We start from the raw sequence: 23,875 nt of genomic DNA, 5'->3' as shown, positions 1-23,875 counted from the left end.
GCAGGCTGTGCATGCAGTGTTACAATGAATAACAAATTATGTAGCAGTTGAGGTCAAGCACTCGACATAGAGACACAATTCTTTTCTAGTCTCCCCAAGGAGATGTTCAAACAGTTAGATTTGTGACTTTTTTTTTTCTTGAAGTCACTTTAACTTTAGTCCACCTCCTTGTAATCACCTAATATTTCCTTCTAAACTGTTCTGCATTCAGTACCATAGCCTGAAGCGTCCTACATGTCCCAGGGCTCAGTAAGAGCTCCTCAAGCACTTTCAAGTGCTGACATGCGTTTGAACTGAAAACTCCCAGTCTGTCAGCACTTCACTCTTTCCCCACAGTCTCTTATTTCCATCCTCCGTAGCTCTGTGCACCTCTGGCTTCAGAGATGAAGTCAGCATCTTTCACATACGCTGTTTACCATAACCCTTTGGCTATACTGTACTCCATCCTGCATTCCCTGATGAGAAGCTTTGGTAGGATGGCTGCTCCCCTGGTAGACGAGCAGCACAATGTATCAGTGTTTAGAACTGTTGTCTCTCTCTGGTCCATTCCTGTCGCAAGTTTAATATTCCTCCTCACACAGTCCTCTGAAAAACCAAACAATCAAACTTCCACATGTTGGTTGACTGTGCATTTTAAATAGTCTGTGAGTGAAGTGAGATAGACCGTTGACCTGTCATGGGTGCATTCTAATCACTCCAAGAACCCTGGGGAACAATATGTTGGTTCTCAGCATTGATGGATTGATAAAACTGCAGTAAAATGTCCTTCAAAAAACCATTCAAGTACTGTAACTGTCCATCTTAATCTGTGATTGAATGTGCGTATCGACCCACCATCACCCGTCTGAGCTTGGATATACTCTGTAACCATGAAATTGATTAGAAGAATGAGAAAAAAATCCCAGTTAATGATTGTAGAATTGCACTTGGTCAGTGGGAGTGAGAGTAAAGGTGTTTGCATGTCTTGCACTTTAACCTCTAACAGGGCAGTGATGGTGAAGCTGGACCGAGAGGACAGCAGGGTATGTTTGGCCAGAAAGGAGATGAAGGACCAAGAGGATTCCCAGGTTTACCCGGACCCATTGGACTGCAGGTATTCCCAAAATCTGAGGAAATCTGAAACTTTTATATCTATATTTTGACTGTCTAACTCTCGTTCTCTAAACGCATGACAACCAGGTCACGTTGAACAGTGCCTCATAGGTATGTTCATTTCTTTCCCTTGTCAAAGCCATCCAGAGCAGAATGACTTCCTCCACACCCCTAAAACCGACAACATTTCATCTCTCCTTACATCATTTACATTACATCAAAACAAAGCATAATTTATTAATGCAGCCTTGACTCCTAATAGCACTTTGTATTGCTCCTGGGCAAATAATGCTTTTTCCCCTTCAAGGACTTTTCTTAGCATAGACTGTGCTAAAAAATCCATCACCATTGTGAACATTTTTGCATTTGGCATTTTGCCGCAACATTAGTGGTGGAGGAGAGACTGCCATTGGTTTTTCCACTCAGGCTACATTATTATCATGCAGTAAACCGCTCCCCTCTAGTACTCTCAGGTCTAAGTAAGAGACCAGCTGCTGTGGTATTTGACCAAGTATTTAAATCAATGTACGGTAAATCCATTTATCTTTTGCAGATGTTTTTTTTAATGGGCATATTACAGTAAAGATAAAATATTTGGTCCTTAGAAGATTCAGAAAAAAAGGACAGCAATTTGCTTTCAATGAGAATGTCAGGGGTGTTGTAGGACTTAGACCAGGGGGTTAAACATAAGGCCCGGGGACAGATGCAGCCCAGCAAACACACCGGTCCAGCTAATTGGACAGTATGGATGTTTTTTGCAGTGGGTTCATAGAGAAAAAAAGACAATTTTCACTTATTGACTGTAAACTTTATATTTTATAATTATGGGACACAGTGAACAATGAACTACCAGAACTTTTATTATGTAGTGTCACTGGTCTGGCCCGCTTAAGATGAAAGTAGCCAAAATGTGGCTCACAATGTAAAATGAGTTTGAATTGACACACTTCTTGTTTTGCATATATAACAAGTGACCTTACAAATTACTGGTGTGTCTGAAAATTGCTTTATAAAACTGGACTGGCATATTAAATATACTTATACATGACAGTAATATTTTAGGGCTTTTGTCAATAAGTAACCTTCATTTTTGGTTCCACCTCCATGCACGTTTACCTATGTCTACTTCTATTTTAAATTTAAAGCACAACCAACAAATTGCACCATTATTTGGTTTGATATGATCAGAAGTGATTAATGTTAGCTCAATTTATTTGGATATTGCACATGTGGATAGTTTAGTTTAGGCTAATTTGGTTTATTCAGAAGGTTAGCATTAAGGTTACCTTATCTTCTTAGTGGAAAACTTCAAGGGAACCATCAAGCTAGTTATAACTAAACATCGCGAGAAAAACATAACAAACCTGATCATTTTGAAGGCATTCGTCTCCAAGCATGCACTTCTTATTTATTAAATTACCAACAGCAAGTCTCACAAATAGCACCACGGTTATAAGCCCTTATAGCAAAATAGCAGGTAAAAATATCAGCATGTCACCTATAAAACATCATACAAATATGAAATAGTATAGTAATCAAGGATATAGTAATCCTTCACTATTGGTTGTTGTGCATTAAATTCTTTTTTTAAAAAAAACTTGTTCTTGTTAGTGTTGTAGCTGTAGATGAAGCCAAAGCTGTTTGTCGCTGAGGCAAAAGAGCCCTAATTACATTTGAACATAACAAGTAAACTTAAAAGTGAAGAAGTTTTTCCCATACATAACTGAGAGTTTGTAAGATCAAGAGTGTTCATGTTACTGTTGCACTGCTCTATTCAGTCCTCCCTTACTCAGAACTCCACAGAGTCAAAGGAAGAGCGAAGGGGTCAAGCGTTCGCTCATTTAACCCAGTGAACCGAAGTTTTGGGAACTTGCTTTGGTGGCAAAGAATAAAGAAACGGCACACTTTAGAATATCTCAAAGTCAATTATCCAAGGACTCACCGAGGATGAAATTAGAGCAAAACCCTGCTGGTCAATAGGGCCAGATAACGTTGTTATTAAGTGCAATTGGCTTTTAATTGGGCATAATGCACTCGATCTCAACTCTTTTAATTATGTTTGGCTAAGCTGCCCTTCAATAGATGGCAGCAGCTGCTGCGAGCTCAGCTCTTCAATGCAATTATCTGTAGCATTAATGATTTTTGACTATGGGGAATGAATGGCTCCAGTCTGAAAGCCCTCCATCATTTGGGGCCATGTTTGCCGTGGAATATTGGAGTCCTCACTGAGCGCAAGAAATCTTCAGATTAAGAGGTTAAAATGGGAACATAGAGGAGAGTAAATATCAGATTTGATTATACCAGAGTGTGCTCATAGCTCAGGGCTAGTGTGGAAAATAAAAGGAAATGGCAGTCATAAGTAAATATTTATTGATTACATGTGTTTGAATGATGCTTGTTAATTCAATCCGGGCACCTATTTTGATATCAGTTCGAATATACAGTTTAGAAACAAGCCTGAAAGTCCGATATTGATCGACGCCTGTCACTTCAAAGCATTAGACATGGAATTGTTTGATGCTTGATTTATTTTCCCATTAGTACAACTCTTGTGCTTTATTACCATGTCTAAATCCCAGTCACGCTCTGTAATAAATAAGCCTTTCCTGTCATTACAAAGGTACAGTAAATCAACAAAATGGACTGAAACTACACGTATGTTTTTGCAGTGATCGATATGCATGTCATTTTCATTTTAGAGTAACTTATCATTACCGCTGCTTTCCACCCACCTTATGATTATGCATGCTCCATCACCGGAGTTAAACCAACACAACACATAATATCCATAATTATGCCAATACACAATAAGCTACAACAGCAAGTGAGAGCTTCTTCATTTCTGTTAAAGATCCTCCTTCCCAAGGTGTATTCATACTGTTTCAGTCAAGCATGATTGAATCCCAGAGCTGGATAATACGCATCGCCTCGGCTGTCCCCTTTGTTTCCACTTTCCTGTGGACGTAGATGGATGGCGTTTCCACCCTGCAATTTACACAGGCTGATTATACCCAAGCCTCCAATACCCTTTAATTACAATAGGTGTCCTTTTTGACTAATTGTGTGTTTACTCGCTGGGGTTCTGCTTGTATTAATGCATTCTCCATTGCGTTGCACACTACAACCCCACTATTCAATACACATCATCTGAAAGTACCTGTTAATGAGCAGCAAAATTGTATGTGTCTTTACATTAGTGGATTTTCGAATGTACAGTTTTGTCTCGAGTGCTGCCTCGCATGACCTTTTCTCTGAGTTTTGAAAAATTTGTCTGCTTTCCAGGGTTTGCCCGGCCCTCCTGGTGAGAAGGGAGAGAATGGAGACGTCGGACCAATGGTGAGTGCAGCTCTCTTTCGTATTGTTTTCACGAATAAGCCAGTGAAGTGAGAAATTGTGCTGATTGTTTAGAAGTTCTGGCTTGGAGCTGAGTCTGGCGGCTCCACCAGCTGCATAGCATATGTAAAAGAACTGAACATAAGCATTCCAAATATTTAAATTTGCGTGTGGTCTGTTTCTGTGCACTGTGTTTTGCATCGTGTTTTATCATGTATTATTTGTTCACTCTTTTAAGAGTCAGAACAAACAAGCTTTTGCATGAAGGGCTGTTTTAATCTCACACCAGCACTTACACACGATAAACACAGATGCAGAGCAGCTTAGTTTTTTCTCTCCCTGTCTGTGTCTGACACTGACAAGGCACAATAAAAAATGTGGTAAACTACAACAGTGGGTCTGACATGTCTGTTGATGTTGTTGCTACTGCATCTGCAAGTAAGACAGCAGCTATGACAATGCTATTATTAAAGTTACATCCTATAAAAGAAGAAAACAATGTGTTAGAGTGAAGAAGTGATCGCTGAAGGGGGCCGTTTATCCTTATTTTGAACTCCATATTTTTTATGTTAATTCTCCGAGAGTAGCTTTTACCTCAGTGCTGCCTCTCACTTCATACTCTTTTTGAAACAACGCGTTTTAATGCCCTTCTCTTGGGACACTCTTTCTTTCTTCTGATTGGTTGCCTCTCACCAACAAAAGGTTTGAACAGCAGTCGTATGCCCCAAGTTTACCTAATAAAGGACATACGCTCTCTCCTCGCCTTTTGACAGGGTCCACCTGGTCCTCCTGGCCCCAGAGGTCCTCAGGGTTCCGGTGGAGCCAGTGTAAGTTGATATTTGTTTTCTTTGTCCTCCATTAGGCTTCAGTTACAGTTAGCTTTTTTAAAAATTACAGCTTGTTAAACAATTTCTTTTCATAAGATTCTTGTACTCACTGCTGTCTCTGTGATTTATCTGCAGGGTGCACAAGGTCCTCCTGGGAGTATTGGTACAATGGGAGGTGTGGGTGAAAAGGTAAGAACCAAATATTGCTCATATCTTTTTCAGCTCCTAGAAATAAAATTCTATCTTTTTCTTTGGTAAGTTTTGCTTGAAATTATGTTCGTTATATTTGCCGTTTCTCTTTCCACTTCTCAAGGACACTGCTATTAAAACACAAACTGAAAAAACACTGAGTTGTCAGTTGATACGCTAATTAGCTGATAAAGCTGGACTGTTTGATGTCAGTGTGATAATAAACTTTTCACAAACTAATTCACATATCACTGTGACATCACAGGGAGAAACCGGCGAGGCTGGCAACCCAGGACCACCTGGGGAGCCTGGTATCGGAGTAAGTGCTCTTTCTTGTTTCAATCTAGACAGCGTTTTTAACATCAAAGCCATGAGAACTGACTACTTATACACATCTAAACAGAGATTGCCACACAGTCTAGCACTCTGCGTTCTTGTGCAACTGGGACTGTTTTAACAATCAACCTATAAATATTGCTTAGCACAGCTAATTAAGTTGTGTAATTAGATGACACTTCAGCTGTCAGCTGTTCTACGGTCCCTCTAAGTATTTTTTACCTCTGATTAATCTAGTTCAATGTGTAGATATGCTAGCAACCTGAGGGCTTTTAAGCAGATAATTAGCTCAGCCGTATTTGCTACGCTCCACCCTTGATTGTGTCATTCATCTACCATCACATGCTAGGCTGCAATAAGGGTAAAATTCTGAATATCTTATGTTCTGTGACAAAAGTATGACATTTGTTGATTACATTTTTATGGCGATTTCATTTACATAATATGCATAAAATGTGTTCTATGATGCAGCACCTTGTGTTCGCCCGCAAACAAGGTCTCAGCTTTCCTTTCTTACGGTATAAAAAAGGAAAAGTTTTCACAGTAGTCATCCCGAACATCTTAGATCAGAGCTTTGCCATCAATCCAGACTAAGCCACTGCTTCTGTAAAGCAAGGGACACCTCACCTTGAGTCTGTCAGGATGTATTGACGTATCCGGTTGCTGCCTCGCTTCTGTGTACAGTGACAGATAGACTCCAGCGCTGCACGTCACAATGAGGTCAACTTTAAAGATGCCATGCTGGCATTTGCTCCAGCATTGCTCAGCTCTAGTGGACCAGTTAATGATTCTGGGCTTGTAATTATGCTTCAACTGCTGCTCTGAGTCATAGCCAATGCTTAAAGATTGCTATTACTACAGTCAGACACTATGCTGGACTAATTTGCTTTATCATCTGCTGGATAAAATAGAAATTTTCATTTGAAATAGATGCTCAAAGTTCAGTCAGTTGGGCTTTTTTTCAGTTTTCTCCTCTTCTGGGCAGTTTTGTGAAAGTTTTGATGGTAGTTGGAGTGACAGCTTTAATAACATGTTTGACTTGTTCCATATTTAGTATCCTATTGTCAAAGTAGTATGGATGGCTCTTATGTGGTCTTCATGGTGACAAGACATTGATTTATATTTCCTTAGGGCCCGAAAGGAGAGACGGGTGAGAAGGGAGAAACTGGGCCCCCAGGAGCTGCTGGACCCGCCGGTGCACGTGGACCCCCTGGAGATGATGGTCCCAAGGGTAACCCTGTATGTCAGCTGCACAAAAACACATACACGCATCCATGACTGATGCACTATTAGAGCTGCCAGCGACAGCGTCATTGTGTCATATTTCTCAGTCGAGCTTTCTTCTGCCACAGCTGTTGTTGACACAATGTCAAATATGTGAAGCAAGCTCACTTTTTTCAATGCCTCGATGTGTCTGCAGGGTCCTGTCGGCTTCCCAGGAGACCCTGGCCCCCCTGGTGAGCCTGGTGCTGCTGTAAGTGCTGCATTTATCCCTCAATCAGTGGCTTCATGTTTGCAGTATCACAGAATTTGATGTATATGCATCATAATAATTATGGTTATGAGTTAGTGGATTTTAATGATTGTCAGTTAACTCGAAAACAAAGAAAATATGATCAGTTTTTCAGTATTATAACTTTACCTTTTCTTTTTATCTGTGAAAATTCTTTTTGATATTATTTATATTGTGTCTCAGGACTATAATTGATTAATGGTGTTTTGTCTGCCTCATTTGTGTATTTTGTTTAGGGTCTGGATGGTTTGCCTGGAGACAGAGGAGATGATGGAGAGGCTGGGCAGCCAGTAAGTCCAACATTATCATATTACTGTAAATGTGAGAGAACGGAGCAGGATTTACTCTTTCATTAGTTAGTCGCAGTCTTTCTTAGAGTTTAACATTAAAAATAACAGTAATGGAAAAATGAAGATAAAATTTCTAATAGTGTCTATTACAAACAATTTCAATTTACTTCTGCTGTAATATATACAGTTTACAATGAGGAAGCTCTAGTAATAACACAGTGAAGTGAGTGTAAAAGAGACCAAAAAACTGTTTCATATCCATCCTTTAAAACTGGGTATCTCTTTTTACAGATGTAGAGATATCTCATTATGTAACATCACCCTCCATTTTTATGAAGTGGAGTTAAGTGTTCTGTCTATTCTACTTTAGGGCCCTCCAGGTCCATCTGGTGAAGCTGGAGTACCAGGACCTCCTGGCAAAAGGGTGAGTACATTTCAAAAATGATGCATGCGATGATACTTTGATTCGAGGCACAGCATTCTTAACATGCTTAGTGCTACTTTACTATCCACGGCACGGTGATACATATTTATGATCACATACTCGGGTCTTTAATTGATCCATGGTTTCACAGGAAATTTGTTCCGTTAGTTAAATCCTAGAGTAACCAGTAATTTCCATGAGCAGTCATACTGCAGGACAGTATTGGCGTATTGTGAATTTGACTGGCAGCAAGAGTGAAAGAGTAGGACTGCTGCTGCTGCTAATGTCAGTAAATGAACTTGTCACTATAATTTCAGGCACTCTGCACCCTTTCATTCACACCAGAATTCAGCTGAGATTATTTCATTTCACTTGGGCTGCTTTTTTTATGATGCCTTTCAATTACGGTAATAATGTTTTACAATTATCAATAAAGCATGTTGTTAATGTACCATATTAAAAGCTGCCACAGTGTGACAAGAGAGAAGGACACTTTCATATTTCAAGTTCTTTGGGGTTTTTTGTTTGGTTTTTTGCCAGCAGTGTGGTGCCAGTGAATATGCCCAATCAAGCACCGATTCCACACATTTCCAATTCAATTTTATTTATAAAGCACCAAATCACAAGGTACTTTATATTGTAAGGTACAGACCCTATAATGATACAGAAAAAACGCCAAAACTCATATGATAGAGGATTTGGCATAAAAATATTGTGGCACCACAAAATTGACTCCCTCAAAGCTGTAACAACTGACCTCAGTGCCTACGAGATGGGCTGTAGGACAAAATATACCAATGATTAGGAGATAGCACTTGCTTTTATGGAAATTTCCAGAGTGTTTCATAGTAATGTTACATAATATTTGTTAGGTGGTTCTGAAAAAGGCACCAAGTCAGGACTAATTGAATGCCAGCATCACCACTGGCACAGATTAGTGGCAGAAAAAAGTATATTTATATCTACAGCTAAGGACCTCGAGGAATAACTTTTGCTTTAAAATGAGCAGTCTGATATTGTCACAGGGGAGAAACATATCTCAGTGCCATTTTTCTGTACTCTTTTTTTGAGCAGTATTTTGACTGCAGGAATTGTGATTAAAAAGCTCTGATATGGCTTAAACACATTCATTTCTCAGTCCTATCAGCAACAAAGGGCTTGTGTGGAGACATTGTACAGCCCTGTGGGTTCTTGGACAGAAAAATGATCACTGGATAGATATTGCAGCATTATCTGAGATTGAGGGTTCCAAAAACTATATCTACCTGTGGTGGTGGTGCTTTACTGCTAGAAATGTTATTCGTTAGGCATCAGGCGCAGTAGTTTGGATGTTTTAGATGCGATTCTGTGTCTTGGGATAAAATGGATGCGCGTGCATTTTAAAAACGTTGGCCTGGTAAACATTTTTTATCCAGAGAATTTGTATTCAAAGGGGTAGTTTGGTGGTGGCAGAGGCTGGAGAACAAATTAGACCCCAGTTGCATGTCCATATTAATAGACTTAGCGATATGATTTTTCATCCTTCTCCAAGGTAATTCTGCGTTAGTTTCTTGCCCAATATCTCCTCGAAATTGACTCAGGTTCGGTGCTCAATGATGCATGTGGCTGCTTGCCTACATTAGCACACATACGCACGGGTGCACACACACACATGGCCGCATCCACACAGTCAGACACACATTCACTAATGCACATACGCAGTTGCCAGTGCTTGTAACCTACATTGAGGACTGGTGGCTTTTGTTTGGTCTATTTGATTATGGGTTGTAATGGCAAATGTCAGCCCACTTACAAGGTTTTGACCAGAGGCTGTTTGGTGAAAATGCTGATGCATTTTTATCTCAGTATGTTTGGAATGTAGGACAATTTTCTTGCAATGATGTTGCCTGGTACTGCGTAACTCAAGGTCAGAGCATGCTTCAGATAAATAATTAGTATGTATATGAAACTGCTGTGTGTTTTGCAAATGTTGGATCATTTTACTTTTAGGGACAAAGTCAGTTGGTGTGTGCTTTTTAGCAGGTTTTACAATGATTTGTTTTCCAAGTATGTGCTTACAAAATCCTCATATTGTTTAAACTTTGTTTTTCCCAGGGACCCGCTGGACCAGCAGGTCAGGCAGGCAGACAAGGAGAAAAGGGATCTAAGGTAAGTTAGAGAAAGTAGGATTTTGTAAATTATAATCGTGTTTTGAACGGTGTTAATATATACTGTTTAATTTTTTTAAAAGTTTGGGTAATTATAACTATATTACAGCATTTAACCTAACTTATGAATATAATAAACGTGTTGATCCTATGAAGTATGAAAGCTATTTCTCTTACTGATGAACAAAGATTTGTCATCTTAATCTTCACCTTCAGCTTATATAGTGATTTTCAACTTTTTTGAGTACAGTAATTTGATTATGTTAATATGTCAAAATGTTAGCATGATTTCAGTTGATTTCACTAAAAAAGGCTAAAAAAATCCATTGTTCACGACCACATGGCAGATAGACAAATCTACTGAATAGCTACTGAACATAGTGGACCATTTAAAGAGTAAGATATTTCAGTCAGAATTTGGCAGAGACCAAAAACAGCCAAGGGATTTGCTAGTAAAAAAAGGACTCCACATGAGTAATAAGGCTGCTCCAAAACTGCTGGATGTGTCATAAGCAACTGTGAGCCAACAAGATTGTCACAACTCCTTAATGTCTTTCTTTGCATGTTGAAATAAAATGCCAAATTTTTAAAATATTTGCAAAAATGTTTTCCAGCAAAAAGAAATGTCTAGAAATTCTGGAAAGAACAAGCTACATCCATTCAAAGCTTTTGCTCTAACATTTTCTTCAGCTGAATTGCACACAAATAGACAAATTAATAGCAACAACTTATTTCTGAGACTGTCAACAGATTTGATTGTGCAGAAAATTGTGTACTTTAACAAAACAATCAAAGATAATGATTGAAAGAGTTTAAAAATCATTGAAAGTTTTAAATTGTGTTGGGGGTTTTTTGTACACAAATCACACGGTTTAAAGAATTGCACAAACAGAAAACATGACAAATATCACTTCTTTTGTATTTTTGTCAGTCTCCATCTCTGACTTATTTTCAACACACGCACACACTCACAGACGGACATATGGACAAAGTGCACATTCTATCCACACTGAGGTAAAGGATTACACTTGATTTGACGGAGACAAGCCAAAGCCTGCGTGGTGATCCTTGAGTGTCAAATCCAGGCCTAATTAGTTGTCAGAACAATCTAATCCGCTCCTCCTATCATCCTAGTCAATATGACATCTCTGGAACTTCAATACATAAAAACCTGTCGTTCCTGCTCAGAGACAGCAGATGTGACCTGGTAACATTTGGTCTGTTTTGACGTCGCAAATCCTCAAATCCCTCCACTCTAAGCTTTTGCAGCAGAGAACATTCAGAATATCGAAATGTATGACTTTGAGATACAGGATTAGTTTAATTATCAAGTTGGACAGAGGTCATATAGTGTTGGTACCACAGGATTTTGCCTGTTAGAGCAGGGCGATATGACCAAAAATATTTATCACAATATACTTTTGAAAAGTTGCGATAACGATATAACTGACGATATAATTGACACTAGACAAAATACTTTACAACTCCTCAACTTTATTAGTGCAAAAAAATAAAACATCAATGTATTTTCACTTTAACAAGCAGCTTTTTTAAGTGCATTAAAGTTATATAAAAAATTAACAGTGCAAATGCAAATTCCTTGTTGACAGTTTAACGAAAAGGCATTTCCAGTGGAAATTGGCCGACATATCCTCAGCATAACCATGTATAAAATCCACAAAACTTAAAAAGAGGTTATACACACAATACGGTAATATTATGTTGAAGCACAGTACGTATCACTCCGCGAGGCACCTGTCTACCATAGCCGTAATGCTCCGACAATCCATCAAGCGGTGTGGCTTCGTAGCTTAGCAAAGACATACTGAAACATTTGACAGATTTTCAAGCGCCGTGTACCACATAAAATCGTTTCGAGGTCAGTAAACACAACCAGAATTCATACATAAGGCACATGGGATTATAAGGGGCACTGTCGATTTTCAGAAAAATCAAAGGATTGATTTTAAGTGTGCCGTATTTTCCAAAAAACACGGTAATAACGACGACCTGCTAGCATGCTCTACCAAAAATAGTGCTTTGTTGTGTATCTGACGGATGAAAGCTAAACCAGTTCCACACCACTGAAGTTGCATCATTTTTACAAACCAATTCTGGTTCATCCGTTTCATTCAACGATCCACTTTCGCTCTTCTCATTCTGCGTCGCCGCCATGTGCGTATGTAAACAAAGGCACTGCGCATGCGTGTTTTACCCATATTCTATCGCGATATTTCATTTTCCTATCGTTGCCCAACATTACACCGGTATTACCGTGAACGGTATGATATAGCCTATTGCCTGTATTGCAAAGCAAAGGTCCCTGCAAAGTTTTGACAATTGCCAGAATAAATATGTGGGTTCTTGTTTTGTTTGGATCTGCTACCCATGGCTGTATATAAGTGTGCATAATATCCAAAGACCATCTGTTTTATACATTTGATGAGAAAGTTAAATACAGTTAACATGGATTTGTTTGTTTTCTTTTTCTTTCTTTTTTTTGCCTACAGAATCAGAATCAGAATCAGAATACTTTATTGATCCCTGGGGGAAATTATTTTTTGTTACAGTGCTCCAGAAGTTTGCTTTTCAAACGGTACACTACTCGTGAATGACTTATGAAGATGATGATAAGGACTGATGTTACTTTGTTTTACAGGGAGAAGCTGGAGCAGAAGGACCTGTTGGGAAAACTGGACCTGTGGGACCCCAAGGTCCCCCTGGAAAGTCTGGTGCTGAGGGTCTTCGTGGAATCCCTGGCCCTGTTGTGAGTGGATCTTTGATAATCACATTTTCTGCACCATTATACATTTTATAAGCAAGTATTACTGGCAAATCTCCTAATAATTGTTTTATTTAATTATAAAAAATACTATTTTTCCTTATTTTCAGGGTGAGCAAGGACTCTCTGGTGCTTCCGGTCAAGATGGCCCTCCTGGTCCTATTGTAAGACATTTCCTTGCACCGCCCCCATATAATACTTTAATATCTGGAATATGAACTGCTTTCTAGTCATAATATTTATAAATCAGCCATTTTCAACAGGATTGTTATGACACAATAAAGTTTTTGGTGTGATCGTTAGTTTTGTAGCTCTGCAAAGAAGATACTGAATAGTAAACACAAATGCAGAGACCAGTGTCGGCTGTCATTGTAAGACAGTGTGAATTCATTTCACACTGACAGTTAGACTTGACAACCTGATTCTCTCTCCACAGGGACCACCTGGACTTCCTGGTATGAAAGGTGACTCTGGATACAAGGGAGAGAAGGCAAGACATTATTACGATGCTAATCTCAAATTGCTTTATTTTATATTTCTTGTGTCTGCTTATGCACCTTATCTGAAGCTCCCGAAGTAAGCAAATATCTCGGCCTGTCTCTTTGTTCACACTCCCAGTGAGAAGAAGAAAGGCTCTGATTTGTGAGGAGTCTTTCACACAGTGATTTAATGCAGTGAATGAATATGTATAAGCCCAATAATATCATCTTCGTAATGGTCATTGGTTTAATGCCAGCATGCAGTAGTCAGAAGCAGATGGTCATAACATTGCTCACCAGCAGGTGCTGAGACAGACCACCATTGTTAAATATGATGACTGCAATAAACACACTAATTATTTATATGCAGAAATAAGACAGCGTTAAGGCCATCTTGCCAGTCATTGTGAACAAACTCACATATGAATTAGCATATTTACTTTTCTTGTTGGTCGTAAATGTACAAACATTAAAATATTGCCGATATGAAAATGATGTAACATAATTAGTAAAAATATCTTCTTTTTGAATTGATTTCGTGCCCCTTTAATATATTTTGATTTGGCTTCTTCTTCTGGCTCTAGGGTCACCCAGGTCTAATTGGTCTAATTGGACCTCCTGGTGAACCTGGAGAGAAGGGAGACAGAGGTCTTCCTGGACCCCAGGGAACTGCAGGTGGCAAGGGAGAGTCTGTAAGTATCCCATAGAGTCATTATATTAGCTTATACAGTAAATGTGAAGCCTGTTAAGTTACACTGAACATCAGTTTGTTTGTGTTCTAATAATTATTCTTGTACTGCCACTTTGTTGCAAATAATCAATAATGAAAATGGATTATCTGTCACTGCCTTTACTGCAAGACATTTTGAGTTGAATAGATACGACTTCATATCTTATTTTACACATCTATTCACTGAATGTTGATTGACATCATTTATTTTAAATTTTCAGGGCATTAATGGTCAATCGGGTCCTCTTGGCCCTCCTGGTCCTCCTGGAATTTCTGTAAGTTACAAATCTTGCCGAACAAACATGTTTTCCATCTTTGATTCAGTGTTGTTCACCTGTTAATATTGCCTTAATTCCCTTCAGGGTCCTCAAGGACAAAAGGGCGCAAAAGGATCAACTGTAAGTTGTAATCTTTCTTCTGCATTGTTTTTAAAAGAAGAGGCTTCCTTTAAATAAAATAAATCAATGATGACTTTTGTTTTCAGGGTTCAACTGGTCAGAAGGGAGACCCTGGATTGATTGGGCCACCCGGACCACCTGTGAGTTTATTGTCATTAAATTATACATTGTACATAATGCTCATTAACATTACATTACATTAACAATAAAGACTGTTACTAAACAGTTTTTCACAAACTAAAATTAGTGAGTTGCTGGTTTAGTAAATCATGGGGATTAATCAGCAAATATTTTTCTAGTCTATTAATTACTGTGGTAATTTCTAAATAAAACATGATGGCATGGTTCCGGCTCCTTAATTGTAATTATTATTGTGAATGAAGTACTTTGGTTTTGAACAGTTGCCCACAGGTCATTTCTTCACCTTGTGATTTGTGAACTTTTTAGACTTTTGTACTGTTAGACAGAAAAGTGTAGTTTACAAAAATTCCACTTGACCTTTAACCTCTGTGCTGCAGGGTCCACCTGCTGATGTCATCCAGCCCCTGCCTATCCAGCAGTCTTCCCGAAAGACCAGAAGGCAAGCTGAGATGCAGGAAGATGAGCCACTGGCAGACTACGGCGTTGATGGCGTGGAGGGAATGGAGGATGTTTTTGGATCTCTCAACAACCTCAAACAGGACATTGAGCGCATGAAGTTCCCAATGGGCACCCAAGATAACCCAGCCAGGACCTGCAATGACCTGCATCTTAGCCAGCCTGATTTCCCAGATGGTAAAATTGAGATTTTAACATTTAGTTATATATTATAAGTGACTTATAGTAGAAAAAAATGTGTATTTCTACATAGTTAAGCAGTCTTTTTCAAGCTGTTCATCATACCACCTCCTTATGTATGTCCCTGTTTCTCTCTTAGGTGAATACTGGATTGATCCAAACCAGGGCTGTATAGGAGACACCATCAAAGTGTTCTGTAACTTCACAGCAGGTGGAGAAACCTGCATCTACCCAGACAAGAAATCCACAGGGGCAAGTGACATTGACACCTGATTATATACAGTTGAAGCCAACATATTATCCTTTTCTCGCAGTCAATCAACAATTGATCTGCTTTATTATAATAATAATAATCATAATAATAATGCATTATAATTACATAGCCCTGTTCAGTAGGGTATTGACAAAGATTAGTGCTATTTGCAGTTATATGTTAAATGTCTGTTTACAGCAGTGGCAATACTAGCACTTTACTAGTTTGGTAATTCATTTAATTAATGTGTGATATTTATTGCAGGCTAGAATATCTAACTGGCCTAAGGAGTCTCCAGGTTCATGGTTCAGTGAATTTAAGCGTGGCAAAATCGTGAGTCAACCCGCACAGCTCTTATTTTCTTTTCTATTACCTCCCAGTAGACATTCACATCCTTTTCAGATAAGTTTTTCAATTTTGCTCTTCTATCATATTGTCTTGCTAACAGTTACTCTTTCCCACCAACATCTCTCCTTTCTTCCCCTGTTATACATCTCCCTCTCATATGCTTTGCATTTTACCTTTCCTCAATTTCCTTTTGTTCCTCCACTTGTTTCCTGTTACTTCATTTTTTCATTCCTGTCTCATACTATTTTTCAGCTTCACTCACCTCACTCCATCTCTCATTACCATAATTATATTTCTTCTTTCCAACTTTTACCACATCCTTTCTCCCTCTCTCAGATTTTTTCATTCTCTCCATGTTTCCCCAGTTAAGCTACGTTGATGCAGCAGACAACGCCATCAACCCAGTGCAGATGACCTTCCTGAAGCTGCTAAGCTCCTCAGCTCGGCAGAACTTCACCTACATTTGCCATCAGTCTGTGGCCTGGCACGATATAGATGCTGACAGCTATGACAAGGCACTGCGCTTCCTGGGCTCCAACGACGAGGAAATGTCTTATGACAATAATCCCTTCATCAGGCCGCTGATGGACGGCTGCTCGGTAAACACTAATTTTCTAACTTTCAGTTTGTAATTAAACTTTTTTTCTAAATCCCATGAAATCCTATTAATCCTCACAAATATGTAGACTGCTGTAGAGAAATCTTAAGTAATTTTTATCCTGGGGAGAATAGAGTAAGAGTGAGATCAAGTGCAAGGTTAATAGACTCAATGAGGGCATTTAAAAGTAGATACATGCTATAACTGGATCAGTTAGCACTGATCTTTAACTAAAACGAGAGCCTGTTTCAAAATGGTGATCAGTTTAACTGGATCCAATGAATTAATTCTTAGTGAAACACATTTTGCTGTGTGTATAGGAGGTCTACGGAGTGTCAGAGGCTACAGCATACATTGATTAACAAATTTATTAGACCACTGTCACAGAAACAGAAAAACACAACTATTTTACAAATCTGTCAAAAACTAAAGATCAGAGAGTTCACAGCGTACCGTTTTTATAGCATAACTTTCAACCACCAAAACAGATTAATAAACTTTAACTCGGCATCTTGATCAAAACGTAAACATAAAAATTGATTTCTGTAATTACTGATATTGTTAATTTGGGACATAAACCTTACATTGGGTTAAATTTGGTAAGCACTGTATAAATATGTATTAGACTAAAAGGCAAATGTCACTTTAGGTTTCACTGGATGTAATCGATACTATAATTATAGAATTCAGTACGTGGGTACGAATTTTTGTAATATTACATGTAATGTGTTAGCTATTACAATTTAAACTATATTTTTTCCACTATTTTGGAGTTGCATTAATTTAATAAGGTTTTTATCAGGTAGCTTGAAGACTAGTTTGTTGATGTTGTTTTTTTTTTTTGTTGTTTGTTTTTTCGCAATGTTTGACTAATAAACTAATTAGCTATGAAATTATTATTTGTTGTTTGTTATTTAATCAGTCAGTTGTTTCAGGAGTATCGTGTGCCAAAACCATCTATATTTTAAATAATGTTATATTATTTAGTACCTTGCGCTAACATTCAATTCAATAAAACTTTATTGATCCTGAAGGTTGACCATGAAGGAAATTGGGTTAACATGGTTAGTTTACTTTACTTGAACCACCTTAACAAAATATCTGCCTCCCTGTGCGCCCTTTTGTGTTTGTAGGCGAAGCAGGGCTATTCAAAGACGGTGTTGGAGATCAACACTCCCCGCATCGACCAGTTGCCCATCATTGACGTCATGCTGAATGACTTTGGGAAATCCAACCAGAGGTTTGGCTTTGAGGTCGGACCTGTGTGTTTCCTTGGCTAGACACACCCCTGCTCCCCGCTGAAGGACAGGGTCAGAGGGTATATATTAACACCCACATGCTGAGATCTGACAACCTTCATCTTCTCTCCCCGCGAAGCGAAAGCCTGTCTTTTCTTTTGTTGCCAAGAAGATCCACTCCAACAAGGAGAAGAAGAGTCCCCCAGGCCCTGTCATGAAAGCGCTGACCAGGGGAAACTGCTCCTCGCCCTTGTAGGGCCAGAATCACATGACTTTAACTTACTAATGGGAATGACATCAGGAAAAGGACATTTGATGCCATGGTGGACGGTGGCACACTTACAGCAGCAGAGAGAGGCTCCACTCCCCCTAAGCCCAATCCTCCCTCGTCCTTCCCCTACAACCACGCCTCCCTCTCTCGATGCTCCCGGTGCTGCTCTGAATACAACCACAGATGTGCTTTTGTGCAGAATCACAAAACACTCAAGGTGCTACAAATTTTTTTTTGATTAAACTGTAATTATTATTATTATTATTTGTACAATACTGTTCCTTTATGAATCCACTCTAAAAACCTGCATGTGCCCCGCCTCTGAAATTTTCAATAAATATTTGGTAAACAGCATTAGAATAAAACCTATTTAATGTCTGTTAAGAACAAATCTGATGAGAATTATTTTTTATTTTATATTTGACAAGAGCAATTTGTAAGTATGACGTAATCTTTTTGTAAATAACACAACTTTCGGAACTTTTATGTGATTAAAAAGAAACTGGAACACCCAACACAAACACCATTTTTTATTTTTTTTGTTTATTAAAACTCAGTTTGGAAACCAAGCCATTAAAAACAATTAAACGGGAATATAAATATTACAAAAAATGGCTTATTCTTTAAGACAGAATTTATTCCGTTAGATGCCTCTGTTACAAATGTGGACACATTTGGCTCTTCAGCCTTGTTTATAATCAAGTTTGAATACTTGATTGTGGTTTCTAACTTTTACAAAGAAATAATTCCAAGAAAAGCCTTGTTCATGTTTTCTTTGTAACAATGGACAAAATGTTTTCATGTGCCTTGAATTGTTCATTTAAAAATATTAAAACTGGATTCTCAAAAATGTCTGTGTTGCTATTTGGGTGAAGAAATAAGTAGCGATCTTGTTGTGATTCTGCGCTGCCTTCTACATACTACCTTAACTTGGCCATTATAATTTAAGATTAGTGAGGATTAGTGGTTCCAAGAGTTTGGGTTCATGTGATTGATTCTGCCGAGCCCAGGCACTGTGATCTCTTCCAGCTTTTCTCTCTGACTCAGATTTGACTTTGATCAAGATCTGTTTGCCTCTCCACATCGTTAGCTTAAAGCTATGATAGCAAAGACTTCAGAACCGCTTTGAAACCTGTGTAATAGCAGTATGTTTACAACCTATGTACAACTGAAATAAATGTCTGGTGCTTTGCCAAATTCATGTTGCAATCATTTGGATCCACTTACAGATAAAACGTCATTTATAGAAAAATGAATTTATTAATTAATCCAACCAGTGTGTGTTGCTAAAATCCACGATTTTGCAGTGCATAAAATCGGAGATCTTGTCAACATTGAATGACAGTAGTTTCCTAACTGTACCACTGGCATCTATAGTAAATACTGAGGAAATGTTAAACACCAAAACGTTACAATACTTACCTAAAAAACAACATGCATTATCAAAAAATGGGAAAAAGAGAAAGCACATCTACGACCAAAGCTACATGTTTTGTCCAACAACATGCTGAGTCAAACCTTTAACCTCTTAAAACGGGCAGCAGATATGTTTTGAGAGTTTGATATTTCAATTTCTTATTTTTACTGTAAAATAAAACGCTCACAGAGATCACAAGGCTGCAATTTACAGCACAACCCGCATAATGTAGACATAATAATAGCTGAGGACTGCGTGCTGCTAAAGTGTCTACAACAAATGCAAATTGGCGATAATTATCTTTTCTTCCCAGGGAGTTTGTCATTTTAGCAGTGGTGAGTATGAAAGAACAGATTACATTTATGATAATGAAGCACCTAAACCATTGAATACGTTTCACAAAACCAATGTGACAGACCAAATATGACTTCCTATCTCACAGAAAACAGGAACAACAACACAAATGTGGTATGTTGTGCAGCCTCCCAAGTGGAAGGGTTTGTTACTAAAAGCGGTGCAGGTTAAGGTTGTGAAGTTACAGCACAGTAAAGAGGCAAAAACAGAATGATCTCATTTGTGATTCCAATTGTTTTCATTGGGCTGTTTTTTATTATTATTATTATTATTCACTTTATGACAGACTTTGGCACAACACATGTCCCTATTTATTTAAACGGCGTCTAAATGTTGCTTCTGCTAAAGTATATGCAAGCCATGTCAGCCATTTTTCCCTCTAAAGTAATTGGACACACTGACAAAAGACATTTTTATTTTTAAGTGTGATTAAAATTCCTTTGTAGTCAGTGACAGCCTGAAGTCTGGGACTGATGAATATTGCCAAATGCTGAGTTTCTTCTTTTAAGAAGCTTTGCCAGGCCCTTACAGCAGCTGCCTTCAATTACTGCTTGTTTGTAGACATTTCTGCCTTCAACTTTATCTTCAGTAAGGAAAAAATATATATACTCAACTGGGTTAGAGTCAGTGGGGTTTGCCATTTCATTTCTTTTCCTTGTCTTTCTTTTCCTCTTTGATTGCTTTCACTGTTTTCTGCCAGTTCCCATCTGTCCTGTACTGCAGCATTTGATTGAACAGAAAATATGCTATGAACTCCACCATGTATTGTTGACGTAGCTATTTCTAAAATTTCTCTCTGTAAAATCATTGGGGGGAGGGGGTCCGCCTAATCACAGCCTTCTTCCCTCGCATTGTCACCTTTCTGAACCTCATATTGAGAAGTCTAATGAACAGCTACCAAATGCAACAACTGAAATCAACTCAGAACCATTCGCCTCTGTAATTTTTCATGAAATAGTGAGGGAACCAGCTACACCTGGAACTGAAGCTACTTATCAGTCGTTTTTCCAATTACCTTTGAGCGTGTGAAAATGAAGGGACCTTGTAAAAAGTGGCAGTAATTTCTGCACTTCAGTCACGTCTTGACTGCTTCATTCCAAGTTCATTCTCAGAGACAAAAGTATGAAAAGAAGAAAGGTGAAAGGAGTTAGGGTTAGGAAAAAATACTTAGTTGATCAGCTCGTTGAGATTTTACTCTTTAATCAGTCATGTGGAGAATAAAGAATCTAAAATCCACTTATTTTTTCTTAGTACACAAACTTCTGTCCCACAATATTGTTTTCAAAGTATTGTTTTTAACCATACAGAAAAGCTACAACACTTTTTAGAGGCCTGTTTTCGTTCTGCTGTGTGAATCATCAAATCTGTTTACAGAGCTTTCTGTGTACTTCTCAAATCTGAATGGCAAGTGGAAGCGCATATGGTGATGAGTCATCACCAAGTTTGTTTTCCTGACAATTTCACTTAGCTAATCATTTCACATTTTTTAAAAAAACAATATAGGGTCACCTATTTTCCATTTTTAAACATATTTTCCTGTGAACTTCAAATGTCCAGTCAGAAAACTGTAGGCTGTTGCTGGGGTATGTGGGCTACTTAATCCCCCTGCCAAAGCCAGCTAGTCACAGCCAATCTGTTAGGATACCTACAGTGTAACGGTCAACATGCTGAAAACGTTCTGTCCAAACTCCAGAGCTGCTGTGGCCCTACGGTCATATTTGAAGAGGGAGAATGATGGAAGTGAATAAAGGAAAGGGATGTGTTGTCTATTCTGAGGAAGTGTTAAATTTTCCACCCACTATTCTTGTACATCCTCTCAGCCCATTTAATCCTTTCCAGGGTCATGAACAGCTGGACCTTATCACAGCATGAATTAAGCCTGAGGACAAGAAAAATTCTGCTCTGTCTGAGGACTAACACAGTGAGACACGCAGTCACATTTGAGGCAATTGACAAGTCAGAATCTCTGATTCACCTTAATTGTCTGGTTTAAAAAGAGAGAGAACAGCTCCAACAGACAGATGCAAAAAACAAAAGAGTACACTCTGAGCCACATCAACACACTTATTATTGTTGCTGGTATATTTACTAACACAGTATACAGCAGTGATGGTAACCTTAGTGTGCTTCAGTAATTCAATACAAGTAGTTTATTCTAGTGTATAGATTTAGTTTTCCCCAACACTTTCATTTCCTAAAATACTGAATGTTTAAATCCAGAATCACTTAAAATCACTTACTTTAATTAATGAGTTTGATACTATTTCAAGAAATCATCTAAGATCATCTATACATCTGAAACTACTCTAGCTAGAAGACAGCTGTCTAAGTATTAGGTTAGTTACAGGACGAGTTGATTTCTCTCCATTAAATGATTTAATGATACTGGTGATTTTTCACATGTGGGACAATAAAATTATGATCTTATAAATACGACAATTTAGTGAAGTACTGTATTTAATTGATAAATATCACAAATAAACACTGAAGACAGCTATCAGTGACAGACAAGAGTAGCTACATATCATCCTGCTGCAACTCCTTACCAAAGATCCAACTGCTTTAGCAGAAAAACTAAGTTGTACTAAAAAAGATACTCTGTGTAAAAGTTTAGAAGGAAAAGGGAAAAACAAAAAATAACAAGTGTGGACTTCACTGAATAAAGGGAGATAAAGCTGACTTGCTTAAAGTAGCTCACTCTGTGTAATTTTCAGCTTTTTGGAGCAGGAACACTAGAAAAGCCTGTATCGACTGGTGTCTCTTTTATAGCAAGATAATTGCTTGTTTTCTCTGTTGATATTTTCTTGAAAGGCAGAATTCCTAAAGAAAATAAATCTGCTGTGGTAATAGCATTAGCATTTTCAGTAGTCCATGGATTTCCCCCTCCTACTTCTGTATATACTCTGAGACAATTCTGAAAGTCTATTTGAAGTGAAAAAGATACCCTGGGCTCATCAAATGTCAAAAGCAATTTGAACTGAATTGAGCCACAAAGTAAGCAGCAGCCACTGTTAATGCTGGAGAGAAACTCATCAGAAATGCAGGTCAGGACTTACAAAACCCCTTTGTTCAAGTGTGCCAAGAAACTTCTGTCTATTTCTCCTGTCAGAGACACTTGAGTATTCCCTGTTCAAACAGTTTGACTAGGAAACACTCCAACAATACTGTGCTTCATTGCCCAACCCATCAACTCCTTCCAACCTCCTGCTGACTGGTGATCTGAAAAGGGCCTGGAGACTCCCCTACTCCTCACATCTGCAGTTTATAGTGGCCGCTCTTACATCAGTATTTACTGGAGCACCCAGGAAAAAAAAACTGTAAAGCCAATCACCGCATCCTTTTGTGAAACCAAAAGTGTGTCTCAACACTTCTAGCATAAGATAACTTGGTACTGGCATAAATTTGCATTTGAGACCTTGTGTCTCTTTCAAACTGTCTATATTCCTTAAAAAGGAGGAAACACCAGTTGGCATGCAAAACTTGAAGTCTTCTTAGAAGGTTGAAGGTGACTCCTGCTGTCAAGGACATGCGCTTGTTGCAGACTGTGAATGGCTTCTGGGGGAAGTCTTGAGCGGCATTCAAAGAACACAGAAGATATGGCACAAGTCAAATATTATCTGAGCGAAATGTTTTTAGTATACTAGATGCAAAATAATTGCTATTATCTGTCTGGACGTTTTCAAATTGAAGGTGGGCCTCCTGATGGTGGTGGGAGTGTTGAAAGAAATGCATGAGGCAAAGATACTGCATGAGGGAGAAGCTCGTGAGTTAAAGCTACTGTGTTCTTATCGTATGTTGATCATGAATTTGTCACTCTAACGTACATAGTCAGGCTGTTACAGTTGCAACACAACTGTAACATATAGCACTTTGAACATATGAAGTCATTTAATTAGTTTAAACATATACCAAAGCAATGGGGAACTGCTTAACACATGCACGCCAAGGAAAAGGTTGCTGGTACTCTCATTGGTCCTCTGATTGTCATGAAATTGATGAACCCATATAGTTGTGTAGCAGCCACAAACTAATTTCTTTAAATGCTGAAGAACATAGTACATGGTTTAGCAAATATGGAG

The 23,875-nt window shown here is 38.4% G+C and overlaps 1 protein-coding gene across 1 annotated transcript in view; it reads left to right on the top strand.

Annotated features, from left to right (window-relative positions):
• col11a1b (collagen, type XI, alpha 1b) overlaps positions 1-19,222 on the top strand; it is a 79,968-nt gene extending 60,746 nt beyond the window's left edge. The window contains exons 46-67 of the mRNA XM_085438555.1: positions 986-1,093; positions 4,375-4,428; positions 5,199-5,252; positions 5,388-5,441; positions 5,707-5,760; positions 6,909-7,016; positions 7,198-7,251; positions 7,527-7,580; positions 7,951-8,004; positions 10,099-10,152; positions 12,811-12,918; positions 13,044-13,097; positions 13,370-13,423; positions 13,997-14,104; positions 14,364-14,417; positions 14,505-14,540; positions 14,627-14,680; positions 15,059-15,314; positions 15,457-15,569; positions 15,835-15,903; positions 16,284-16,517; positions 17,650-19,222. Coding sequence (XP_085294681.1) covers positions 986-1,093; positions 4,375-4,428; positions 5,199-5,252; positions 5,388-5,441; positions 5,707-5,760; positions 6,909-7,016; positions 7,198-7,251; positions 7,527-7,580; positions 7,951-8,004; positions 10,099-10,152; positions 12,811-12,918; positions 13,044-13,097; positions 13,370-13,423; positions 13,997-14,104; positions 14,364-14,417; positions 14,505-14,540; positions 14,627-14,680; positions 15,059-15,314; positions 15,457-15,569; positions 15,835-15,903; positions 16,284-16,517; positions 17,650-17,796 — 1,935 coding nt within the window. The 3' untranslated portion in view covers positions 17,797-19,222. The remainder of the gene's footprint in view (positions 1-985; positions 1,094-4,374; positions 4,429-5,198; positions 5,253-5,387; positions 5,442-5,706; positions 5,761-6,908; positions 7,017-7,197; positions 7,252-7,526; positions 7,581-7,950; positions 8,005-10,098; positions 10,153-12,810; positions 12,919-13,043; positions 13,098-13,369; positions 13,424-13,996; positions 14,105-14,363; positions 14,418-14,504; positions 14,541-14,626; positions 14,681-15,058; positions 15,315-15,456; positions 15,570-15,834; positions 15,904-16,283; positions 16,518-17,649) is intronic.
• The last annotated feature ends 4,653 nt before the right edge of the window (positions 19,223-23,875 follow it).

Source organism: Copadichromis virginalis, linkage group LG18, assembly GCF_057382275.1.
Source record: "Copadichromis virginalis isolate Kocher_CV1m ecotype Utaka linkage group LG18, C_Virginalis_male_GT1.1, whole genome shotgun sequence".
Lineage (NCBI taxonomy): Eukaryota > Metazoa > Chordata > Actinopteri > Cichliformes > Cichlidae > Copadichromis > Copadichromis virginalis.
This window is presented reverse-complemented; position numbering and strand designations above follow the sequence as displayed.